Consider the following 22,404-nt stretch of genomic DNA (forward strand, 5'->3'; position numbering starts at 1 on the left):
CAAGACGCCCTGGACTCCCCCCTCTTCCAGTCCCCCCACATAGACTTCCAGCAACCTGACCTCCGATGCCCCCCTTTGCTCCTCCTTCTCTTTGTCTCCCTTCCCAGGCAAAAGGTGTCACCTGGTCGCTCCCCCCTCCTGGGTCCTAGGTCACACAGGTGCAGACATCTGGGCAGCCTCTCCTGCCCCCGGGTCCCAGCAACTCACACACCCGATTCCCACCTCCGAAGTACTGGTGCAGCACACAGGGAAACTGAGGCACACACAGTATTCGTCTGGGACAGTAAGACTCACACGCAGCATAACAAGATGAATAAAATCCCACTTCATCACAACTCTGTATAAAGCTTATACAGGGTAAACTCATGAATTGTCCACCCTCTATAACACTGATAGAGAGAGATGCCCAGCAGTTTGTTCCCCAGGGATTAATACTTATTCTGGGTTAATTTATAAGCAAAAGTGATTTTATTCAGTGTAAAATGTAGGATTCAAGTGGTTCCGGTAATAACAGACAGAACAAAGTCAGTCACTCAACAAAATAAAGCAAAAACACGCCAGTCTCAGCCTAAAACATTAAGAAACTGAATGCAGGCTCGTTCACCTGCACATCCACCAATGTGATATACGCCAGCCTGTGCCAGCAAGGCCCCTCTGCCATGTACATTGGGCAAACCGGACAGTCTCTACACAAAAGAATAAATGGCCACAAATCAGACATCAAGAATAATAACCGGTCAAAAACCAGTCGGAGAACACTTCAATCTCTCTGGTCACTCGATTACAGACCTAAAAGTGGCTATTCTTCAAAAAAAAACTTCAAAAACAGACTCCAACGAGAGACTGCTGAATTGGAATTAATTGGCAAACTGGGTACAATTAACTTAGGCTTGAAAAGAGACTAGGAGTGGATGGGTCATTACACAAAGTAAAACCATTTCCCCTTGTTTATTCTCCGCCCCCCCCCCCACCCCCACCGCCCAATTCCTCACAAGTTCTTGTCAACTGCTGGAAATGGCCCACCTTGATTATCACAACAAAAGATTTTTTTCTCTCCTGCTGGTAATAGCTCACCTTAAGTGATCACTCTGGTTACCCTGTGTATGGTAACACCCATTGTTTCATGTTCTCTCTGTATATAAATCTCCCCACTGTATTTTCCACTGAATGCATCCGATGAAGTGAGCTGTAGCTTACGAAAGGTTATGCTCAAATACATTGGTTAGTCTCTAAGGTGCCACAAGTCCTCCTTTTCTTTCCTCCATTATCGGGGACCCCCCCTCCTGCTCCACCTTGCCCCACCCCCTCCAGTATAACTCAGTTGGCAGCCACCCCTTCCTGGGGTTCCCGCACAAGCTCCCCGGGATCCGTGCCCCCGTCCGGCTGGCCGGCCCCTTCCCCACACTCCTCCCCCAGCCCCTTCAGTTCGGCCACGGTGGCGTAGTCCGTCTGGTGGGAACCGGGGGTCTCCGGCTGCTGCTCCCCGACCCGGGCTAAACCCAAATTCTGCAGAGAGGCGTAATGCACGTCGGGCGGCTCCAGCTCAGCGCTGCCCTGGAGGGGGAAACGGGCAACACAAGGGGTTAATAATGAGCAATGCCCCTCACTCAAGACCTGCAGCCCCTACTAGCCCAGCTCTGGGCTCCCCCCACCCCCCGCACAGGTCAGCCGGTGCCTCCCAGTCCTGTCTCTTACCTTCCAAGCCTCCAGCTTCTTTGCTGTAACAGAAAGAGAACAGTGTAAATCTCCACTCCGCTCCCAGAGCCGGGGAGAGAACCCAGGAGTCCTGGTTCACAGCCCCCCTGCTCTAACCGCCAGACCCCACTCCTCTCCCAGGGCTGGGGAGAGAGCCCAGTCCCCCCTGCTCTAACCGCCAGACCCCACTCCTCTCCCAGATCCAGGGAGAGAGCCCAGTCCCCCCCACTCTAACCCACCAGCCCCCACTCCCCTCCCAGAGCCGGGGAGAGAACCCAGGAGTCCTGGCTCCCAGCTCTCCCACTCTAACCACCAGACCCCACTCCCCTCCCAGAGCTGGGGATCGAGCCCAGCCCCCCCTGCTCTAACCCACCAGCCCCCACTCCCCTCCCAGATCCAGGGAGAGAACCCAGGAGTCCTGGCTCCCAGCTCCCCCTGCTCTAACCACCAGACACCACTCCCCTCCCAGAGCCGGGAGAGAACCCAGGAGTCCGGGCTCCCAGCCCGCCTGCTCTAACCCACTAGCCCCCACGTACCTCGTCTCCGGGCCCGGCAGAGGCAGACGGACAGCACCAGGATCACAACCAGCATGACAAACCCCGCGCCTGCCATGGCGGCGACTCCCCAGACTGGGATGCAGCAGTCTTTACCTACCAGACAGGTGGTCAATGCTGGGCGCCCCCCAGGCTCCTGTCCCCCCGGCTGCCCACCGGACCTGCGCTGGGGGCCAGGGCCTGGCGAGGGCGCTGTAAAATCTGCACTGCCGCCCCCCCCGGGAGGGGCTGGCAGGATGAGCAGCCAAAGCCGCTGTGAGAAACTGAGACGACCCGGGGGCCCACCAGGTCGGGGGGTCGTCCCTCGCGGGGAGCATGGCTCACGGATTGAGCGGGAGACAATAAAGTGGCATGGAGCCCTGCTGTACGGCGGGGATCCCCCGAGTCCCTTGAGCTTTGCTGCGGGCAGGAACAAGTGGGCAAAAAACCCAGCCCAAAACCCAAAATCCCTCATCTGGTTACCAAGAGTAGCTAGCATGACGTTACAGCGAAGTCATAAAAAAGGCCTAACATGAATATACCCCAGCAGCTGCTGAATGAACGTAGGCCGCAGCAGCTGCTGAATGAACGTAGGCCCCAGCAGCTGCTGAATGAACGTAGGCCCCAGCAGCTGCTGAATGAACGTAGGCCCCAGCAGCTTCTGAATGAACGTAGACCCCAGCAGCTGCTGAATGAACATAGACCCCAGCAGCTGCTGAATGAACGTAGACCCCAGCAGCTGCTGAATGAACGTAGACCCCAGCAGCTGCTGAATGAACGTAGGCCCCAGCAGCTGCTGAATGAACGTAGGCCCCAGCAGCTGCTGAATGAACGTAGGCCCCAGCAGCTGCTGAATGAACGTAGACCCCAGCAGCTGCTGAATGAACGTAGGCCCCAGCAGCTGCTGAATGAACGTAGGCCCCAGCAGCTGCTGAATGAACATAGGCCCCAGCAGCTGCTGAATGAACATAGACCCCAGCAGCTGCTGAATGAACATAGACCCCAGCAGCTGCTGAATGAACATAGGCCCCAGCAGCTGCTGAATGAACATAGGCCCCAGCAGCTGCTGAATTCTGTTTATACACATAATATATTCACTGACTTTTTCAGTTTCTCTTTCCGGAGCGCGGGCGACTCTGTCTCTCTTGCGGGGTGGAAGATTGTTTGCGGGTCGGAACGGGCTAAAAGGGCACGAGCCAGGCCAGGAGCGGGCGGGGGTGGGCCTTGCGGGGCGGGGGCGTGATTAGAAAACGAGCCCCGCGCCGGGCGCTGAGGAAGCGGGTGGGGAAGAGGCCCCCGTCCGTCCGGGGTGGATTGACGGGAGCATCGTACGGGGGAGGTCGCTAACCCGCCCTGCTCGGGGGTCCCAGGTCCCGTTCTGGGGGGCCGGGCTCCGGGAAACACGGGGACAAACTTCGAGGCCAGAGGAGAGCCACAAAACGGAGCCCGGTTTAGAAAACCTGGAGAGGTTAAAAACCACGTGGGCCTGACGAGCAGGTTGCGGGGGCAGCTGGGAGGGTCTTCCCCGACATGTGAGGGGCTTTACCAAGGCCGGGGATCCATTCTGCGTGTCCACAGAAAGCAGGAGGGATGTGACAAGGGTCACCAAGGGCGACTGTGGCTGGATATTAGGACAAACTTTCCAGGTCTCGGGGACATTCAGCTCGGGAATCGGCGTCCACGGGCGGGTCGCGGGATCCCCGTCCTGGAGGTTTAAAACCAGGCTGGCCAAACCCCTGTCAAGGAGGGTCTGGGTTGGCTGGGCCCTGTGAGGACCGCCCATGATGCCTCCAGCCCTGGAGGACGTTTCGACCGGCCCTGGTCTGAGTATTCCTGAGCATCGGGGTCTCCCCCCCCCGAAATGAAGAATTTGGGCATCACTGACGCAGGCTCAGTGATATTTAGCTGTGGCTGAATGGGCATTTTTCTCTCACACATGCAGATGTCCCCGTTTGGGTGAGAAATGAAGTGGCTCCTTCTCTCCCAGAGGCAAGGATGGAGTCCCATTTCCAAACCCAGACCCCCCTTCCCCCCGGGCCGTCCTGTCGGGGGGTCCCCGGGCTGGGATCACACCGTAGCTGACTGGGTGGGTTACGCAGGGAGATACGTATCGGACTTCCTAGACGGGCATGAACAGCAACTTCCGTTTCCAACTCTTGAACATGTGACTTTAAGGCCAGAGAAGGGACACAGATCACAGACTGGAAGCACAGGGAGAGAACCCAGGAGTCCTGGCTCCCAGCCCCCTGCTCTAACCCACCAGCCCCCACTCCCCTCCCAGAGCTGGGGAAAGAACCCAGGAGTCCTGGCTCCCAGCCCCCCATGCTCTAGATCACTCGGCTCCATGCACACCCCCCACCCCGTGGGAGGCTCTGCCCCTTGGGGCCACGTCCCGGGGGTCTCACACCTGGCACAGGGCATGGGCGAGGGACCCACAATTCAGCCATTTCAAACCAGTGGGGACCAGAGGATGTGGATGGGGGGTGGATGGGTAGATGGGTGTGTAGGGGATGGATAACACGAGGGGCATGGGGGTGGATGGAGGGAGGGGTAGATGGAGGGAGGGGTAGATGGATGGGGGAGGGGTGGATAGTTGGAGGGAGAAGGTGATGCATGGGGGAGGGAGGTGCAGGGGGATGGAGGTGGGTGGAGATGGAGGGAGGTGGGGATGCATGGATGGAGGAAGGGGTGGGTGGGTGGGGGGGTGGATGGGGGAAGGGGTAGATGGAGGGAGGCAGGGAGGTATAGATGGATGGGGGAGGGAGAGGTGGTGGGGGAGGGAGGGAGGGAGGGGTGGGGATGGAGGGAGGAAGGGGTAAATAGGTGGAGGGAGGTGGAGGAAGGGAGGGGATGGATGGAGGGAGGAGAGGGTGGAGGGAGGGAGGGGTAGATGGATGGAGGGAGGGAGGGGTAGATGGATGAAGGGGTAGATGGATGGAGGGAGGGGTAGCTGGTTGGGGGAGGGAGGGGATGGGGATGGAGGGAGGAAGGGGCAGATAGATGGAGGGAGGGGTACATGGAGGAAGGGAGGAGATGGATGGAGGGAGGGGTAGGTGGAGGGAGGGAGGGGTAGATGGAGGAAGGGGTGGATGGAGGGACGGGTAGATGGAGGGAAGGAGGGGTGGGGGATGGAGGGAGGGAGGGGTAGATGAATGCGGAAGGGGTAGATGGATGGAGGGAGGGGTAGCTGGTTGGGGGAGGGAGGGGATGGGGATGGAGGGAGGAAGGGGCAGATAGATGGAGGGAGGGGTACATGGAGGAAGGGAGGGGATGGATGGAGGGAGGGGTAGCTTGAGGGAGGAAGGGGTAGATGGAGGAAGGGGTGGATGGAGGGAGGGGTAGATGGATGGATGGAGGGAGGGGTAGATGGAGGGAGGGAGGGGTGGGGAGGGAGGGAGGGAGGGGTAGAGGGATGAGGGAAGGGGTAGCTGGTTGGGGAGGGAGGAGGTGGGGATGGAGGGAGGAAGAGGCAGATAGATGGAGGGGGTGGAGGGAGGGAGGGGTAGATGGAGGGATGGAGGGAGGGGTAGATGGAGGGAGGGAGGGGTGTGGAGGGAGGGAGGGAGGGAGGGGTAGAGGGATGAGGGAAGGGGTAGCTGGTTGGGGAGGGAGGAGGTGCGGATGGAGGGAGGAAGGGGCAGATAGATGGAGGGGGTGGAGGGAGGGAGGGGTAGATGGAGGGATGGAGGGAGGGGTAGATGGAGGGAGGGAGGGGTGGGGATGGAGGGAGAGAGGGGTGGATGGATGAGGGAAGGGGTAGCTGGTTGGGGAGGGAGGAGGTGCGGATGGAGGGAGGAAGGGGCAGATAGATGGAGGAAGGGGTAGCTGGATGGAGGGGGGAGGGGATGGACGGGCGGGTGGATGGAGACGAAGGGAGGGACGGGGGGTGGCTGAACGGAGGGGGGGGATAGACGGGGGAGGGGGATGGAGGTACCCTGGGTGGGCAGCAGGGCGGGATGGACAGTTGGTTTGAATCTCTCTCCACCCTCCTCCCCCCGCCATCGATCTCTCCCTCCCCCCCACCCCCACCCCCACCCCTCGGTGGTCTCCAGCCCCACCGTCCCCCTCTGCTCCCTTCCCACCCCCAGCCAGGTCCCTCCCCCAGCCCCACGGCGCAGGGGGGCACTGACCATTCCCTCCCATCCCCGCGGACAGCCTCAGGCCCGGCGAGCAGCTCCCCCAGCAGCGTCCGTCCGTCCGTCCGTCCGTCCCGCAAGGGCTGTGTGTCCTGTGGGTGGTGGGGGAACTTCTGCTTCCAGCTCCCCGGCCCCGGAAACCCCCAAGTGTTAAAACCAGAAGCTAGAGAGGCAGCTGTATCCGCCCGCGAGGGCTGCAGGGGGGCTGGGAGCCTGGACATCTGGGTCCTCTCCCCAGCGCTGGGAGGGGAGTGGGGCTGGTGGGTTAGAGCAGGGGGGCTGGGAGCCAGGACTCCTGGGTTCTCTCCCTGGCTCTGGGAGGGGAGTGGGGGCTGGTGCGTTACAGCAGGGGGGCTAGGAGCCAGGACGCCTGGGTTCTCTGCCCAGGAGACCCCAAGTGGAGGGGAAGTGGGAGGGGCAGCTTTGGGGCCCCCAAGGGAGAGCCTGGCAGAGGCTAAATTTCCACTGCTGAGGTGTGAAATCTACCCACAGCCCCAGAGGCCTTGTTCCCTGCCCAGAGGCCTGGCCAGCCTTGGGGGCAGGGAATGGGGCTCGGGGTTCGTCCCCTCGAGGGGGAGCCGGGCTCCGGGGGATTGAGCAAGCTAGTGTAGTGGGGATGCAGAGTGCCAGGACTCCTGGGTTCTCTCCCTGGCTCTGGGAGGGGAGTGGGGCTGGTGCGTTACAGCAGGGGGGCTAGGAGCCAGGACGCCTGGGTTCTCTGCCCAGGAGACCCCAAGTGGAGGGGAAGTGGGAGGGGCAGCTTTGGGGCCCCCAAGGGAGAGCCTGGCAGAGGCTAAATTTCCACTGCTGAGGTGTGAAATCTACCCACAGCCCCAGAGGCCTTGTTCCCTGCCCAGAGGCCTGGCCAGCCTTGGGGGCAGGGAATGGGGCTCGGGGTTCGTCCCCTCGAGGGGGAGCCGGGCTCCGGGGGATTGAGCAAGCTAGTGTAGTGGGGATGCAGAGTGCCAGGACTCCTGGGTTCTCTCCCTGGCTCTGGGAGGGGAGTGGGGGTTGGTGCGTTACAGCAGGGGGGCTAGGAGCCAGGACGCCTGGGTTCTCTGCCCAGGAGACCCCAAGTGGAGGGGAAGTGGGAGGGGCAGCTTTGGGGCCCCCAAGGGAGAGCCTGGCAGAGGCTAAATTTCCACTGCTGAGGTGTGAAATCTACCCACAGCCCCAGAGGCCTTGTTCCCTGCCCAGAGGCCTGGCCAGCCTTGGGGGCAGGGAATGGGGCTCGGGGTTCGTCCCCTCGAGGGGGAGCCGGGCTCCGGGGGATTGAGCAAGCTAGTGTAGTGGGGATGCAGAGTGCCAGGACTCCTGGGTTCTCTCCCAGCTCTGGGAGGGAAGCGGGGACTAGTGGTTAGAGTGGGGGGAGGGAAAGGGGAGTGCCAGGACTCCTGGGTTCCGTTTGCAGCAGAAGGTTGACCCAAAGTCCCCATCCGCCAGCCTCATGAGTGGGATCCATCCTTCCTTGAGAATCTGCCGGTTGTGAAATACGCGCGTCTCCTTCCTTCTGCAAAACAACCCCGCAACTTCCTGGCTCCCAGCCCCCCCCGATCTAACCACTAGGCCTCACTTCCCTCCCAGAGCCGGGGAGAGAACCCAGGAGTCCTGGCTCCCAGCCCCCCCTGCTCTAACCCACCAGACCCCACTCCCCTCCCAGAGCCAGGGAGAGAACCCAGGAGTCCTGGTTCCCAGCCCCCTTCCACTTCCTCTCACACCTGTGTGTGTTTGTGGGTCCCTTTCACACGTTCCAGGGCCCCCATCTGAGTGAACCTTCTGCAGCTCTACCAGGTATTATTGTAGGCCCTACAAATCCCATTTAAGGGACCCAGGGGCCGTAGCGGCGCCGCGGGAAATGAAGATTTCCATTCCAGCACATTCGGCATTTATTCGGCTCCTCGCCGAGCAGCCGGGCGCAGAGAAACGCAGCGAGTCGAGATGGTGGAGCGAGGAGGTGGCCGGCGTCCAGCTCCGGGTGGCGTCAGGGCCCCAAAATATCATGAGACTGGCCTAAAAAACCAGGGCCTGGGGAAATCACCAAGGAAAGTCGCGAATCCAGCGGATGGGCCGGGGGAAATCGCGACCCAGGACGGCCCGGTGACATTGCGCCCCGTATGATGGTATGAAAATATGCTAATGAGTGTGACCAGGATGTAACTGGAATATACTTCAGGCAAAGGGTCTCTTGTAAGGTGTCATTACAGAGCTTATAACTGGCTGAGCGTGGGCCTCCCGTTGGTATGACGCTGTCACCCTCGTATCGGAAACTAGGAATATGAAACATAACGCTGAGGCCTGTTGTCGCGATGCAAAGCGTGGGCCATTAATGGGGGCTTGGAAGCCTGATGGCTCCCACTGACGAGGACAATTGGTGGTAAATGGCTCTGTTTACTTCCAAGCCCTCCTGGGTCCCTGGCTGCCAGCCAGTGGGTCATGAAGTCTCCCAGGACACAGGACAATGTCACCTGGTACTGGAATCCATCTTGAACTTGGGGTTTTGCCATTTAGAAGGAGGGGTGGGGGCCCAGAGAGACAAAGGATTCCTGCCTTGGGACAAAGCTATAAAAGGGGGTGGAACAGGACACAGGGGGGCTGCAATCTTGAGAACGCCCCTAGTTACCACCTGAGCTGGATCAAGGGCTGTACCGGGGAAAGGATGGGCCCAGGCTAGGGGGGAGTCTGGTCTGGAAAAGAAGCTCATTGGAACCCCTCTGAGGGTGAGATTCACCTGTAATCAGCTTCTTCACGTATCAGGCTTAGACTGGCGCCTTTTGTTTTATTTTGCTTGGTGACTTACTTCGTTCTGGCTGTTCTTACTTGGAACCACTTACATCCGACCTTTTATACTTAATAAAATCACTTTTGTTCATTAATTAACCCAGAGTAAGTGATTAATCCCTGGGGGGAGCAAACCGCTGGGCATATCTCTCTATCGGTGTTATGGAGGGCGGACAATTTATGTGTTTACCCTGTATAAGCTTAATACAGAGTAAAAGGGATTTATGTGGGGTTTGGACCCCATTGGGAGCTGGGGGTCTGGGAGCTGGAGGCAGGAGCACTTCTCAAGCTGTTTTCAGTTAAGTTTGCAGCTTCCGGGGGACGTGGCCCAGACCCTGGGTCTGGGTTGCACCAGGCTGGCGCATCTGGCTCAACAAGGCAGGGGTCTGGAGTCCCAAGCTGGCAGGGAAAACGGGCTCAGAGGTAAATTCAGCGCGTCAGGTAACGGTCCCAAGGGGGCCTCTGTGACCCCACCCATCACAGGCCCCACGATTCTCTGGAAAAAGAACAAATCGGGGCTGGAGGCAGGACGAGACTGGCTGGAAATGAACGCGAGTGGGGCGGGCGGGGGAAAGCGAGATGCCCACAACTCCAAATGTTCCATTTCAACCAGCCGTTGGGTTTCTCTCAGCGTTTTGGGGTCGCAATTTCCAGCTGTTCTCCCCGGCCGGGACGGGGGAAAAAGAGACAAGCTTTTAACCCAGAGCCCAGATCCCCGGGACTCCTGGAGCAGGGCATGAAGAAAAGTTGTAATTGTTGGTTACGTGTACAGGGGAGTGCTGGGGAGGGGAATGGGGGCTGGTGATTGGAGTGGGGGAGGCTGGGAGCCAGGACTCCTGGGTTCTCTCCCTGGTTCTGCAAGGGCACTACGGGCTAGTGGTTAGAGCAGGAGACGCGAACAGTCACATTCACAGCTGGGCTTTGGCCTGAAGCTCCCTGACTCGTCTCTGTCTCCTCCGGGACACTAGGACGAGAACAAGGAGAGAGAAAAGTGAAGGGCTCAAACAAATGGGGTGGAAAACGGCTTTTCCCCAACCTGGCAACCAGTAAAGTATCTGATACCATCAGCAGAGCTGTGGGGGGATGGGCAGGGCTGGGCTAGCAGGGGCTGCAGGTCGGGAGTGAGGGGCACCGGCAGAGCGAGGGGGAGCCTGGGGCTGCGGGTCGGGAGTGAGGGGCACCGGCAGGGCGAGGGGGAGCCTGGGGGCTGCGGGTCGGGAGTGAGGGGCACCGGCAGGGCGAGGGGGAGCCTGGGGGCTGTGGGTCGGGAGCGAGGGGCACCAGCAGAGTGGGGGGGGAGCCTGGGGGCTGTGGGTCGGGAGTGGGGGCTGCAGGTCGGGAGCGAGGGGCTCCGGCAGAGCGGGGGGATCTGGTCGCTCACGTTTCGTCTGGTAGAACAGGCTGGTGCCCATGGCACCGGCAGCGAGGCCGAAGATGCAGATCAGGCCACGCAGGAAAAGCCACAAGAGGACAAATCGGTCGGGTTTCACGTCCATGGGCACTGAACGGGCTAGAAGGGAGGAGAAAAGGATTGTAGGAAATTAATACTATGTGGGTTGAGGAGAGAGCCCAGGAGTCCTGGCTCCCAGCACCCGCTGCTCTAACCACCAGACCCCACTCCCTTCCCAGAGCTGGGGAGAGAACCCAGGAGTCCTGGCCTGCCCTGGACTCACCCGGTTTCAGCACCTGGAGCCACGTCCCGTTCCCCGCCCCCGCTCCCACGGTGGGGATCTTCACCAGGCAGCGGTAGGTCCCGGCATCGTAGGGTCTCAGGTCCCGCAGCTCCACGTCGGCTCTCCTCTCCCGCAGGAAGCTCCGGTCCCGGGCCCGGCTCACCCGGCCCCTGAACTCCTGGGTCTCGTTGCTCAGCTCCAGCCGGGCGCCCGCCACCTCCTTCACCCAGGTGTAGCTGCCCAGCCTGGGCTCCCGGGTGCTGTTGTAGGCGCAGGGCAGGGTGACGGAGCTGCCCTCGGTGCCCTGCACGGAGCTGGGCTGGGAGACCCACAGGCCCTGCGCCCGGCAGCCTGGCAAAGAGACGGGACTGAGGGACATCACCCATGGAGTCGGGCACGGGGCCTGCCCCTCTTGGGGGGCGCCCGCTCCCCCTGGCCCCAGGGCAGGGACTGGCTGGCTCAGGGGGCGGGGAATGGGACCCAGGCCGTATGTCGGCCAGACCGGGTCAGCCCGATGGCCCGTCCAGCCCAGCGGCCCATTTGTGGCAGGCTCGGCAACCAACAGAAGAGGGTGATTATCAAGGGCCCCAGCCCCAGCCGGCCAGTCCCAGCCTCTGGCTCCAAACCGGCCTCAAACCTGAGTCAAAACCAGCCTGTGAAATTGTGATTCTCCTGCTAGACAAACCGTCATGTAATTCGTACTGTACGTCGGCTGGCTTCAGTAGCTGGGTCCACCCGAGCCCCCCACCCACCATCTCTCTATCCCCATGCACACCCTACCCGTCATCCATCTATCTCTCCATCCATCCATCCATCCACATACACCCCCACCATCCATCCATCCATCCGTCTATCCCACATCCCCCTCTATCTATCTATCTATCTATCTATCTATCCATTCACATACACCCCCTCCATCCATCCATCCATCCGTCTATCCCCATCCACCCCATCTATCTATCTATCTATCTATCTATCCACATACACCCCCTCCAGCCAGCCAGCCATCTATCTATGTATCCACAGACACCCCCCCCCCATCTACCTATCCCCATCCACTCAACCCATCTATCTATCTATCTATCCCCAGACACCCCCCCCATCTATCCCCAGATACCCCTTCTATCTACCTACCTATCCCCAGACACCCCCCCATCACCCTTTCCAACACTCAACATACTTCTGGCTGACGCAGAGATCAGAAAACACGAGCCGTTTTCTCTCATCCCCTCACCGAACAATTCCCCATTCCCTTATTTAATATTTTCTTTGTTTTCTACGCTTCAATTCTCATTTCCTTTCCATTGTGTCCTTGGCCTTTGTACTTTTCCACACAAAGCAAATGTCCCCAAAGAGCGCCAGAGACCGTGAGACCCAGAACCCGGTTCGGTTTGGTGTCAGTGATCGGATTGTAACACAGTTACACTGGAAATAAATCCCAATCGTCGGCTGGCGCTAAGAGTTATGTATGGGGTGATAATTTAGTGCCTCTGATTCTGAAATCGATTGGGATTAACAGCTGGGATGAAATTTTAAACCTCTTGCAAGAATGCATGGGGTTGTACTCTGAGATGCATTCATGCAATTAACTGGCATATGTTTTTAAAGAAAACAGTATTTTCCTAGGATTAAATATTAAAGGAATTTCAATAATCGAATGGGGTTATTGATCTAATTTGCATAATTTCCTTGGATTAAATGATAAACTTCTGGGGTTAATTTTGAAAGGACCCATGGATTATCTTTAAGAAAACTCTCTTTTCCGAGCATTACCTTGTGGAAGAACTGGAGTAATCTGATGGGATTAACCGAGATATTCCCGGGAATTAATCTCTGATCTTCTGGGCTTAATTTTGAAACACATCTCAACAATTCACTGCAGTTATTTTTAAGGACATTGAAAGAGTTGCCCTGGGATTATTCTTTAATTCAAATTCAATAGTTCGCAGGATTAACGATTACCTTGCAATCACTTTGAGGCTGAAATAAATTGGTATCGTTCACTTGAATTCGGTTTTAAATCCACTGCAGACATTTCCAGGGAGTGACAGATACGTTCTCGCAGTGTCCTCGGGTTAACGTATTGAATCACAATCGTTGGGCTGAGATTAATGTTCACGGACTTTGCAACTAAATCGCTGGGATTCTATTTTTTAAGAAACTGCAATCATTTTTCTGTGATTTTTTTTAAACTGCGACAATTGTTTTGGGATTAGGGTTAAAGAAATCGCAATAATTCTGCAGAGAATCTCAGTTTCATTGCAATACTTGGCTAGTAATTACAAAGAACTGCATTCATTTAACAGGAACCAGACTGTCATCATTTCGTTTAATTAACTATTAAATAATCATTTAATACCATTAACTCTGAAATAAATTGCAACACGCTGCTGACTTTACTCTTAAAGAGACTGAAACAATTCAGCGGGACAAACCCTTAAATAGCTTGCAATGTTTCACCAGGAGTATTACAGACTGGGATTATATTTTAAAGGAACCGCAAAAAGACAGTGGACTTGACTTTTAAATACACTGCAGTAATTTTTAAGGAATACCCAACACATTGTCTTTAGTAGCAGCGGTTAAACTGTAAAGAGTTTATTAGGGTTACTTGAATGTTGAATGAATTTGCTGGAATCATGTTTTAAATTGCAAGAGTTGGCTGGGATTAATATTTAAATATTGCAAGATAGTTAATGGTTAAAGATGGAAGAATGAGCCAGGATTAGCTCCTCAACGTCCTCAATTAATTAGAATCAATTTCTATCATTTCCTCGGATTAATTCTTGGCCGGCGGGGTAAGAATTTGCGAAGGGTGAACAAATGAAGTGCCTCAGTTTGCTCGGATCTGCTGGAAGAAATTGCAATCCTTTAGGGTTGATTTAAATACTTTGCCGGAGTGGCCTAGTAAGAAAGAAATCGCCACCTTTGGATGAGCCCTGTCGTAAGTAAAGCTCAGGAATTAAATGACATGAATTTTGAAATAATTTTCCCAGTTTCGTTCAGAACTTGCAACAGGTTTGAGGGCCTAGCTGTAATCATTAACTGGGATCAATTGTTAATTGTATCATTATTTCCTGGTCTGAGCGGTGAAAATATGACGGTTCCGGACGGCATTAGACGAAAGTAGGTGTGAGATTGACGGAGCCGCTCGCCGAGGAACGGGGCACGTTCATTATTGAATCAGAGGCGGAATTGTTCACCTCACGCCTGGATCGGTCAGGTTAGTTTAGAGCAGCCGTTCTCAACCAGGGGTCCGGGGCCCCCGGGGGGGCTGAGAGCGGGTTTCAGGGCGGCCGCCAAGCAAGGCCAGCCCAGGGCAGAGCACCTGAGCAAATGAAACCAAAGCCTGAGCCATGTGGGGCCCCGGGCAATTGCCCGGCTCGCTACCCCCTAAGGCCGGCCCGGGCCGCCCCCCGCTCGGGTTCACGCTCACCGGCGAGTGGTGCGTTCATCCCGGCACAGCGAGTTAACGGCCCCCGGGCAACGCTGGGTCCCTCCGGCCTGCCGGGTCGGCCCCGTCGCTTGGCACCAGGTGGAGCGGGTGCTCACGAGCCGGATTTAGCTGGGGACGGGCGTGGGGGGTGGCACTGGCTGGGGATAGGTAGGGCGGGGGCAGGGCACTGGATAGGTGGGGATGGATGGGTCGATGCAGCATCTATCTATGTAGCCTTCTGTGCCCACTGATACCCAGCTGGCTATGCCCAGATGTGCCCGGCTGGCTGGTACCTCCACGTGCCCCGTTCTATCTGTCTGGGCTGCGGGTTCACATCCCCCCATCACGGCCTCCCCCTGCACCGGCCCGGATCCCGGCATCGCGCCCCTCCCTGCTCACCTGCAATCAGGGCCAGCGTCCAGAGCAGGGGGCCCGGGGTCATGGCTGCCTGGGTGTGAGGGCAGAGGAACGCGGGTGCAGAGCTGGAGCGACTCGCACCAGGGCGGGGGGGGGTCAGGAAATGAGCTGGGGCGAGATTCACGCCTCCGAGCAGCACCTGTGTAAATCGGCCGGTTCCTGCCGTGCTTTGGGCTTCCGGCCCAAGGGCCAAGGGAGGGGGAGGAGCAGGGCCCGGACTCCTGGGTTCCATCCCTAGCTCTGGCAGGAGAGTGGGGGCTTGTGGTTAGAGCAGGGGTGCTGGGTGCTAGGACTCCTGGGTTCACTCCCAGGGTTTGGGAGGGAAGTGGCGTCTGTTGAGTTAGAGCAGGGGGACTCAGAGCCAGGACTCCTGGGTTCTCTCCCCGACTCTGGGAGCGGAGTGGGGCCTAGTGGTTAGAGCAGGACAGGCTGGGAGCCAGGACTCCTGGGTTCTCTCCCCAGCTCTGGGAGGGGAGTGAGGCCTAGTGGTTAGAGCGGGGGCGGGTGCCAGGAGCCAGGCGTACTGAACACCATTAATTTAGGTCAACAGCTTCTTACATCACCGGGACTTTATTCAGCACCAGGGGCTCGCAGACCCACCAGCCCGCGCCGTGCGCTTTGCACCCGCCTCCATCACTTCGTGAGACTCTCCCATGGCTGCAATCGGCCCCGATCGCGGCCCCGGCCGAGCCCCCCGGGCCAGTGACCGCCTGTTCCACAAGGAACCCACCCTTGATTTAAACCTCACCCCAGGCGGGAGCCTCCCCACGGCCCCGGGGCGACCACCCCCCTGGGTCGTTCCCCTCCGGCCACAAGCGGATGCCTTGTTCCCAGGCTGTCTCTGCCCAGCTCCAGCTCCCGGCCAGGCTGGGGTTCGACGTGAGTGGTTCAGCCCCACGCGGCCGCCCGAGCGCTCAGCCGACCACACACCCAGCCCGGGACCTGTTTCCTGCCCCGCCGCTGGCTGAGGGGGGCTGGAGGCTGGGCTGCGCAAGCGGCTCTCGGGAGGCCGGGGGGGTGGAAAAACTGGGTCACTGGCTCTCACGCCCCGCGGGAGGAAACAGACACCGGCCGCGTCTTCGACTGCCTGAGAAACCACCGGGGCGGCTGTTAACCCACATGCTCCAAGGCAGAGCGCGAGTGCCGGGAACTAGGGGTCAGGAAGGGACAGTGAGTCCAGCGCTGGCCACTGGGTGGATGTCTTGGGTCCTTGTCAGAACCCGCGGGTCAGGAGTGAGGGGCACCGGCAGAGCTGGGGGGCAGGGCTGGGCTGGCAGGGGGCTGCGGGTCGGGAGTGAGGGGCACCGGCAGAGCTGGGGGGGGCAGGGCTGGGCTGGCAGGGGGCTGCGGGTCGGGAGTGAGGGGCACCAGCAGGGCTGTGGGGGGCAGGGCTGGGCTGGCAGGGGGCTGCAGGTCAGGAGTGAGGGGCACCGGCAGGGCTGGGGGGGCCCAGGGCTGGGCTAGCAGGGGGCTGCGGGTCGGGAGTGAGGGGCACCGGCAGGGCTGGGGGGGGCCCAGGGCCGGGCTAGCAGGGGGCTGCAGGTCGGGAGTGAGGGGCACCAGCTCCCTCCCAGCTCTGCCCCGGCTCCTGGAGCAGTTCAGTCCCAGCTCGGGGCGGCTCCACCCCAGACTCAGCATCACAGGGCCGGAGTCGGTGGGGTGGGGGCGGCGGGGGGGGGACACATGGGGGGGCTCCGGCCAGGGGGGATGGAGGCAGCCTAGGGGGGAGCACAGACCCGGGAGCCCCAGAGTGCTGGGGGGGCCGAGGGGGGGGGGTTGCGAGGGGGGTGATACAGCAGGGCGAGGCCGCCCCCTGGTGGCGGATGGTGGAACTGCAGCCCCCTGGTGGGAGGATGGAGAAAGGCAGCGGGGCGGCTTTAGGGGGGTGTCCCTGCCGGGTGTGACTGTGTCCCGCTACTGGGGGGGGGGTCCCTGCTGCCCCCTGCGGGCTGTGCTGTGGGGGGGAGTGGGGGGGGGTACATGGGGGGGGTGGGGCTGGGGGCATGTGGAGGGGGGCAGGTATGGGGTGTGTGTGTGGGGTGGAGGGCGTGTGTGGAGCTGGGGGTGCACATGTGGGGTGGAGGACGTTTAGGGGGTATGTGTGGGGCAGGGACAGGGGGGTATGTGTGGGGCAGGGGCGTTTGTGGGGTGGGTGTGTGTGGAGGGGGCAGGTATGGGGTGTCGGGGGGTACGTGTGTGGGGCGGGGGGTGTCGGGGGGGTATGTATGGGTCGGGGGGTGTGTGGGTCTCCGTCCCCCCCCGGCTCAGCCCCCCTAGCCCTGGAGGCTGCCCCCGATGGCGGCGTACGTGACGATTTCGCCCGCGGGTGCCGGGCGCCAACCCAGCTTCACCCTCAGCTCGGCGTAGCTCAGCTCTGGGGCCGGGGCCTAGGGCAAGACGGACCCGTCAGCCCCCCCCTCCAGACCCGTCAGACCCCCCCACAGACCCCTCCACCCCCCCCGGACCCGTCAGCCCCCCCCAGACCCGTCAGACCCCCCCACAGACCTCTCCACCCCCCCGGACCCATCAGACCCCCCCCACAGACCCGTCTAATCCCCCCACAGACCCCTCAACCCCCCCCGGACCCGTCAGACCCCCCACAGACCCCCTCAGCCCCACCCGGACCCATCAGCCCCCCCACAGACCCGTCAGACCTCACAGACCCCCTCAGCCCCCCCTCCCGGACCCATCAGCCCCCCCGGACCCGTCAGACCCCACCACAGACCTGTCAGACCCCCCACACAGACCCCTCAACCCCCCTCACAGACCCATCAGACCCCCCACAGACCCCTCAACCCACCCCAGACCCAGACCCCAGACCCATCAGACCCCCCCAGACCCGTCAGATCCCCCACTCGGCCCCATCAGCCCCCCACACAGCCCCGTCAGCGCCCCCAGACCTGTCAGACCCCCCCATACAGACCTGTCAGCCCCCCACTACAGACCCCTCAACCTCCCCTCACAGACCCGTCAGCCCCCCCCACAGAGACCTGTCAGCCCCCACACACAGACCCGTCAGCCCCCCACAGCCATCCCCAGCCAGGATTGTCCCCTCAGCTCTTCCCCAGGGTGATCCGCCCCCCACAGCCCTGCCACCCTCCACAGACAGCACCCCCAGCCGGGATCAGCCCCCACATCCCGAGCCACCCCCTAGCCCAGGCTTGTCGTCCCCCACCCCTGCACCTCCGGCAGGGGAGCCTCCGACTCACAGATCCACCCCCCCCCGGATACTGGGCTGCCTGTCCCTGCAGACACCCCTCCATCCATCCCCTCCATCCCTCCCACATCCCATCCCTCCCTCCCTCCAGCCTCCCTCCATCCCCACCCCCCTTCCATCCATCCCTGGGTCTCACTCTGGACTCGGCCCTTGGGGTCCCCCTGCTGCTCACCCCCTTCGCTGCGTTCACTAGGACCTTCGCCCCAAACCCCCCCATGGGGCAGGACCCTGCACCGGGCGTGGGGGAAGGGACCCCGTTCTGTGGGGCCCAGTGGGGTCTCACCTGCACTGGGGCTTCCGTCTGGGGTCCTACTTCTCTCCGGTCTGGGGGGGACATCATTAATGTAATTAATTAACCAGCAGGAGCTATGAATCGCTAGTCAGCAGCCCAGAATCACAGCTCAGCCAGTAGCCAATTAGAACAATCAGTAGCCAATTATAAAGTTCGTTGGCCTAATCAACTCTCAGGAAGAGCCAATAATCAGTTCTTGGCATCAGCATAAATCAGCCGCCAACAACCAGTGACCAGCAGCTACCCAGCGCAGCCAACGCTAGCCAGTAGCCATTCGGCAAGAATCAGTAGCCGGCCAGTAATCGATAATCACTAACACAGCCGGCAGTCTGTGGTCATTAATAGGAGAATGGTGACTGGCAGCCGACAGGGAGACAACAGGGATCAGTAGCCAGGAATTGATAATTAGTGGCCAATAGACAACTATGGGTAGAAGCCAATAAGCAGAAGCCATCAGCCAGTCGTCAATAACCTTTAGACAATAATCAGTAGCCGTTAGTCAATTGCTGGTAGCCAGTAATCTAGTAAGAATCAAGAATCTTTAGCCAGGAACCAGGAGCCAAAACTTAATAATCGGTAGCCAGTGCTCAGCAGATAATAATAAATATTCAGTAGCCAGCAATCAATAATCAGTAGCCAATAATTGATAACCAGGAGCCAATTATCAATCAGTAGCTAGTAATCAATAGCCAATCAGTAGTAATAATTAATAGTGAATAATCAATAACCAGGAGCCAATTGCCAATCAGAAACCCATAATCAGTAACCAATAATCAATAATAAGTAGTCAATAGCAAATCAGTAACTAATAATAGCAAATAATCAATAACCAGGAGCCAATTATCCATCAGTAGCTCATAAGGTCCCTAGTCAGTGGTCAGGGTCAAAGTCAAGGTCCCCGGCTAGGGGTAGGGATGGAGTTTGGGGTCAGGGTTGGGGTCTCTGGTTGGGGGTGGGGTCAGGATCAGGGTCTCTGGTGCGGGGGGTTAGCAGTAGGGTCTGTGGTCGAGGCTTGGGTTTCGGGTCAGGGCTGGGGCTGAGGGTCGGGGGTCTCCGGTTGGGGGCAGCCCCTCCTCAATCTCCCTGTGACACCCTGGCACCTCACTATTCACCACTGTCGTGTAATTAGGATACGTGTTGTACAAAGCGCGCCGTGCGAGGTGTCCTTGTAACAGTCTTGATCTGCTCGACCGGCCGATCTCGTTGGATTGTAAGCGCGACCGTCGGGTGTGACGTTAGGAAGTTTGCTGGTGTGTGTGTGTTACTGAAACACGTCGCAAGCCTGAGAACACCCACAAGCAGCCTTTCGGGTGCGACTGTGAAAAGGCCAGTCAAGGCTAACGGCTCATTGAGAAACCTCTGGGAAACGCTGACGAAAGGGCAGCTGGGAGGCTTTGCAGCTTGTCACAGCAGCTCAGTGCGAGAGGGAGCCCAGGCCGGCGGGTTGGGGGGCTCAGTGGTGCCCCAGTTGCAGGGGGTGCCTGGGGGGGGACTCGTCCCACTCACCTCGTCTCCTCTTGTGGCAGATCAAAATCAGGGCGGCGACTCCGCCAGCAACCCCCACCGCTGTGCCCAAGCCCAAGCTGAGCATGCTCAGTGTTAGGGGGGCCAGTGGGGGGGGGCCTGGCGGGCGGTTGGGGAGAGAAGAAAAGAGGGAATGAGACCAAGCGGCCGGAGAAGGCGGGGAAGCTGGCGCTGACTCCTTCCCTGCGCCTCTCTGCACCCCTCCTTTCTTCTCTCCATTCGTTCCTTTCTCCCTCCCTTCATCCCCTCGCCCTTCCCTTGGTCTCACTTTTCATCCCCTCGTTCACTTTTTCACTCGTTCTTTCATTTGTTCATTACTCAGCCCCTCCTTCTGGCCCGTCTTTCGCGCGCTCCCCAGCCGCGCTTCTGCCTTCGCATCTTTCCCCCTCCCTCCGTCCTTTGCGGTCCACGACGCGCCCCCACGGCCTGTGCTCTGCCCCGACTCCGCCATCAGCCTCGCACTCAAAACCAGCCACTAAGAACAACCCACAAATAACACTAACAGCCCTTTTTCCCCCTTTTCAATCCAGAACCACCCCCCCGCGATCTAGCCACCAGACCCCACTCCCCATCCAGAGCCTGGAGAGAACCCAGGAGTCCTGGCTTCCAGACCCCCCTGCTCTAACCACCAGACCCCACTCCCTTCCCAGAGCTGGGGAGAGAACCCAGGAGTCCTGGCCTGCCCTGGACTCACCCGGTTTCAGCACCTGGAGCCATGTCCCATTCCCCGCCCCCGCTCCCACGGTGGGGATCTTCACCAGGCAGCGGTAGGTCCCGGTGTCGTAGGGTCTCAGGTCCCGCAGCTCCACGTTGGCTCTCCTCTCCCGCAGGAAGCTCCGGTCCCGGGCCCGGCTCACCCGGCCCCTGAACTCCTGGGTCTCGTTGCTCAGCTCCAGCCGGGTGCCCGCCACCTCCTTCACCCAGGTGTAGCTGCCCAGCCTGGGCTTCTGGGTGCTGTTGTAGGTGCAGGGCAGGGTGACGGAGCTGCCCTCGGTGCCCTGCACGGAGCTGGGCTGGGAGACCCACAGGCCCTGTGCCCAGGAACCTGAGGGATCAAAGGCCAAGGGTCAGCAGGACAGAAGACCACATTCCTGTCCCAGAGCTGGGGAGAGAACCCAGGAGTCCTGGCTCCCAGCCCCCCTGCTCTAACCCCCAGACCCACTCCTCTCGCAGAGCTAGGGAGAGAACCCAGGAGTCCTGGCTCCCAACCCACCCCTGCTCTAACCACCAGACCCCACTGCCCTCCCAGAGCCAGGGAGAGAACCCAGGAGTCCTGGCTCCCAACCCACCCCCGCTCTAACCACTATACCACACTCCCCTCCCAGGGCTGGGGAGAGAGCGCCGAGCGTTTGTCCAGGCCTCCCTTGCCCACGGCCAGTGGACAACACTCAGCCATCGTGCCTGGTCTCCTCCCAGCACCCGACTGCACCTAACGACCGCCGGATTGTCTCTGGCCAACGCGTCTTCCAGGAAGGCCTCCAGGTTGGAGTTGGACAATCCACCGCTTCCCTTGGTGGGTCTTTCCAATGGTCCATCCCCCTCACTCTTAAAGACTGGAGCCTTATTTCTAATGGGACTGTGTCTGGCCTTCATTTCCACCTTTGGGCCTTGGGCTGCCCTTCTCCGGTAGGAGAAAGAGCCCTTCGGGGCCGCGTATCATCGCCCTGAGAAGGTCCCTTCTCCATCTTCTGCCGGGTGCGCTGAACGGATGGAGCTTCTTACGTCTCCCACTCTCAGGTCTGTTTCTCCCACCCTCCAACCACTTGTGTGGCTGCCCTCTCTAAGGCCTCCACATCCGAGTCTTGTAGGACAATCCCCAACCTTGAGCTGCAGGGTCCGAGAGCTGCCCAATCCACCACGGCCGTAGGTAAGTTGCTCCGACGGTTAATTACCCCTCAACTGTTCGAAAGTTGAGCCGCGTTCCCCGTCTGAGTTTGTCTGGTGGAGCTCATTCAGCTGCAGTCTGCTGGACGGAGGAGTCCTCGAGTATCAGAAATCTTCTCCCTCCGTCGTCGCCTTTCCTTGGATAAATCCACGTTTAACTCCCGGCTTTGGCCCTTCCGTCATTTACACGTATTCTCCAGATGAAGCGCCCAAGACATTCCAGTGATGTTGTTGCCAATTCTGGCTATTTTATCCCAATATCTGGTGTTTTGCTTCAACTCCTGGCTCTTGGTGTTGGGTGGATATGTAATATGTTTACCAAAAAAACCCCAAAACCGGTTTCTAGCCCTTTGGGTTGTGGAGAAAACCCAGCAAACGCGATTGCGAAAGGGAAAGGCCTGTTTTTTCCCCAACGGAAAATCTTCGACATGAACAGAAAGGCTTTGGCGTGGGCCTCTTTCAGGTTTGCAGCATTCGCAACACGTGTTGGGTTCCTGGCTGAAACCCCTCAAAACTGGGATGAGGATTTAATGTAACGGAAAAGCCTTTTCCCACCGAAAAACTTTTGGACGGAAGTTTTTTATCCACCCTCGCGGCTTGATAATCAAGAGGCAAAGAAAGACAACTCCCAGCGGGATTACTTTTCACAACCGTGATTTTTTTCAAAGCCCGTCTCATGACTCACGGCAGAGCCGGACGTGTGCTTGGACATTGGAATTGGCCACTTAAGAAAACAGGGTGATCAACCAGCTCCGTGGGAGGTATATTCGCTTGCTCACGGCGCCTGCATCCTCTTCAATGTAAGAGCACAACTTGTCC

The 22,404-nt window shown here is 59.1% G+C and overlaps 3 protein-coding genes across 3 annotated transcripts; all 3 read right to left on the minus strand.

Annotated features, from left to right (window-relative positions):
- Positions 1 to 1,317: 1,317 nt before the first annotated feature.
- On the minus strand, positions 1,318 to 6,421 carry LST1 (leukocyte specific transcript 1). Its single transcript, XM_077832821.1, has 4 exons — positions 6,359 to 6,421; positions 2,232 to 2,345; positions 1,696 to 1,718; positions 1,318 to 1,554 (listed from the first exon to the last, which is right to left on the minus strand). The coding sequence occupies exons 1-4, from the start codon at positions 6,369 to 6,371 to the stop codon at positions 1,318 to 1,320; spliced, it is 387 nt and encodes a 128-aa protein (XP_077688947.1). The 5' UTR covers positions 6,372 to 6,421.
- Positions 6,422 to 9,977: 3,556 nt separating this feature from the next.
- LOC144274388 (natural cytotoxicity triggering receptor 3-like) lies at positions 9,978 to 14,693 on the minus strand. Its single transcript, XM_077833180.1, has 4 exons — positions 14,651 to 14,693; positions 10,816 to 11,166; positions 10,524 to 10,652; positions 9,978 to 10,106 (listed from the first exon to the last, which is right to left on the minus strand). Exons 1-4 carry the CDS (start codon positions 14,691 to 14,693, stop codon positions 10,051 to 10,053), a joined length of 579 nt encoding a protein of 192 aa, XP_077689306.1. The 3' UTR covers positions 9,978 to 10,050.
- A 2,248-nt stretch (positions 14,694 to 16,941) lies between these two features.
- On the minus strand, positions 16,942 to 21,097 carry LOC144274190 (natural cytotoxicity triggering receptor 3-like). The gene is made up of 4 exons (XM_077832822.1): positions 21,070 to 21,097; positions 20,396 to 20,746; positions 18,169 to 18,209; positions 16,942 to 17,055 (listed from the first exon to the last, which is right to left on the minus strand). Exons 1-4 carry the CDS (start codon positions 21,095 to 21,097, stop codon positions 16,942 to 16,944), a joined length of 534 nt encoding a protein of 177 aa, XP_077688948.1.
- Between the last annotated feature and the right edge of the window lie 1,307 nt (positions 21,098 to 22,404).

This window comes from Eretmochelys imbricata, chromosome 14 (genome assembly GCF_965152235.1).
Source record: "Eretmochelys imbricata isolate rEreImb1 chromosome 14, rEreImb1.hap1, whole genome shotgun sequence".
NCBI lineage: Eukaryota > Metazoa > Chordata > Testudines > Cheloniidae > Eretmochelys > Eretmochelys imbricata.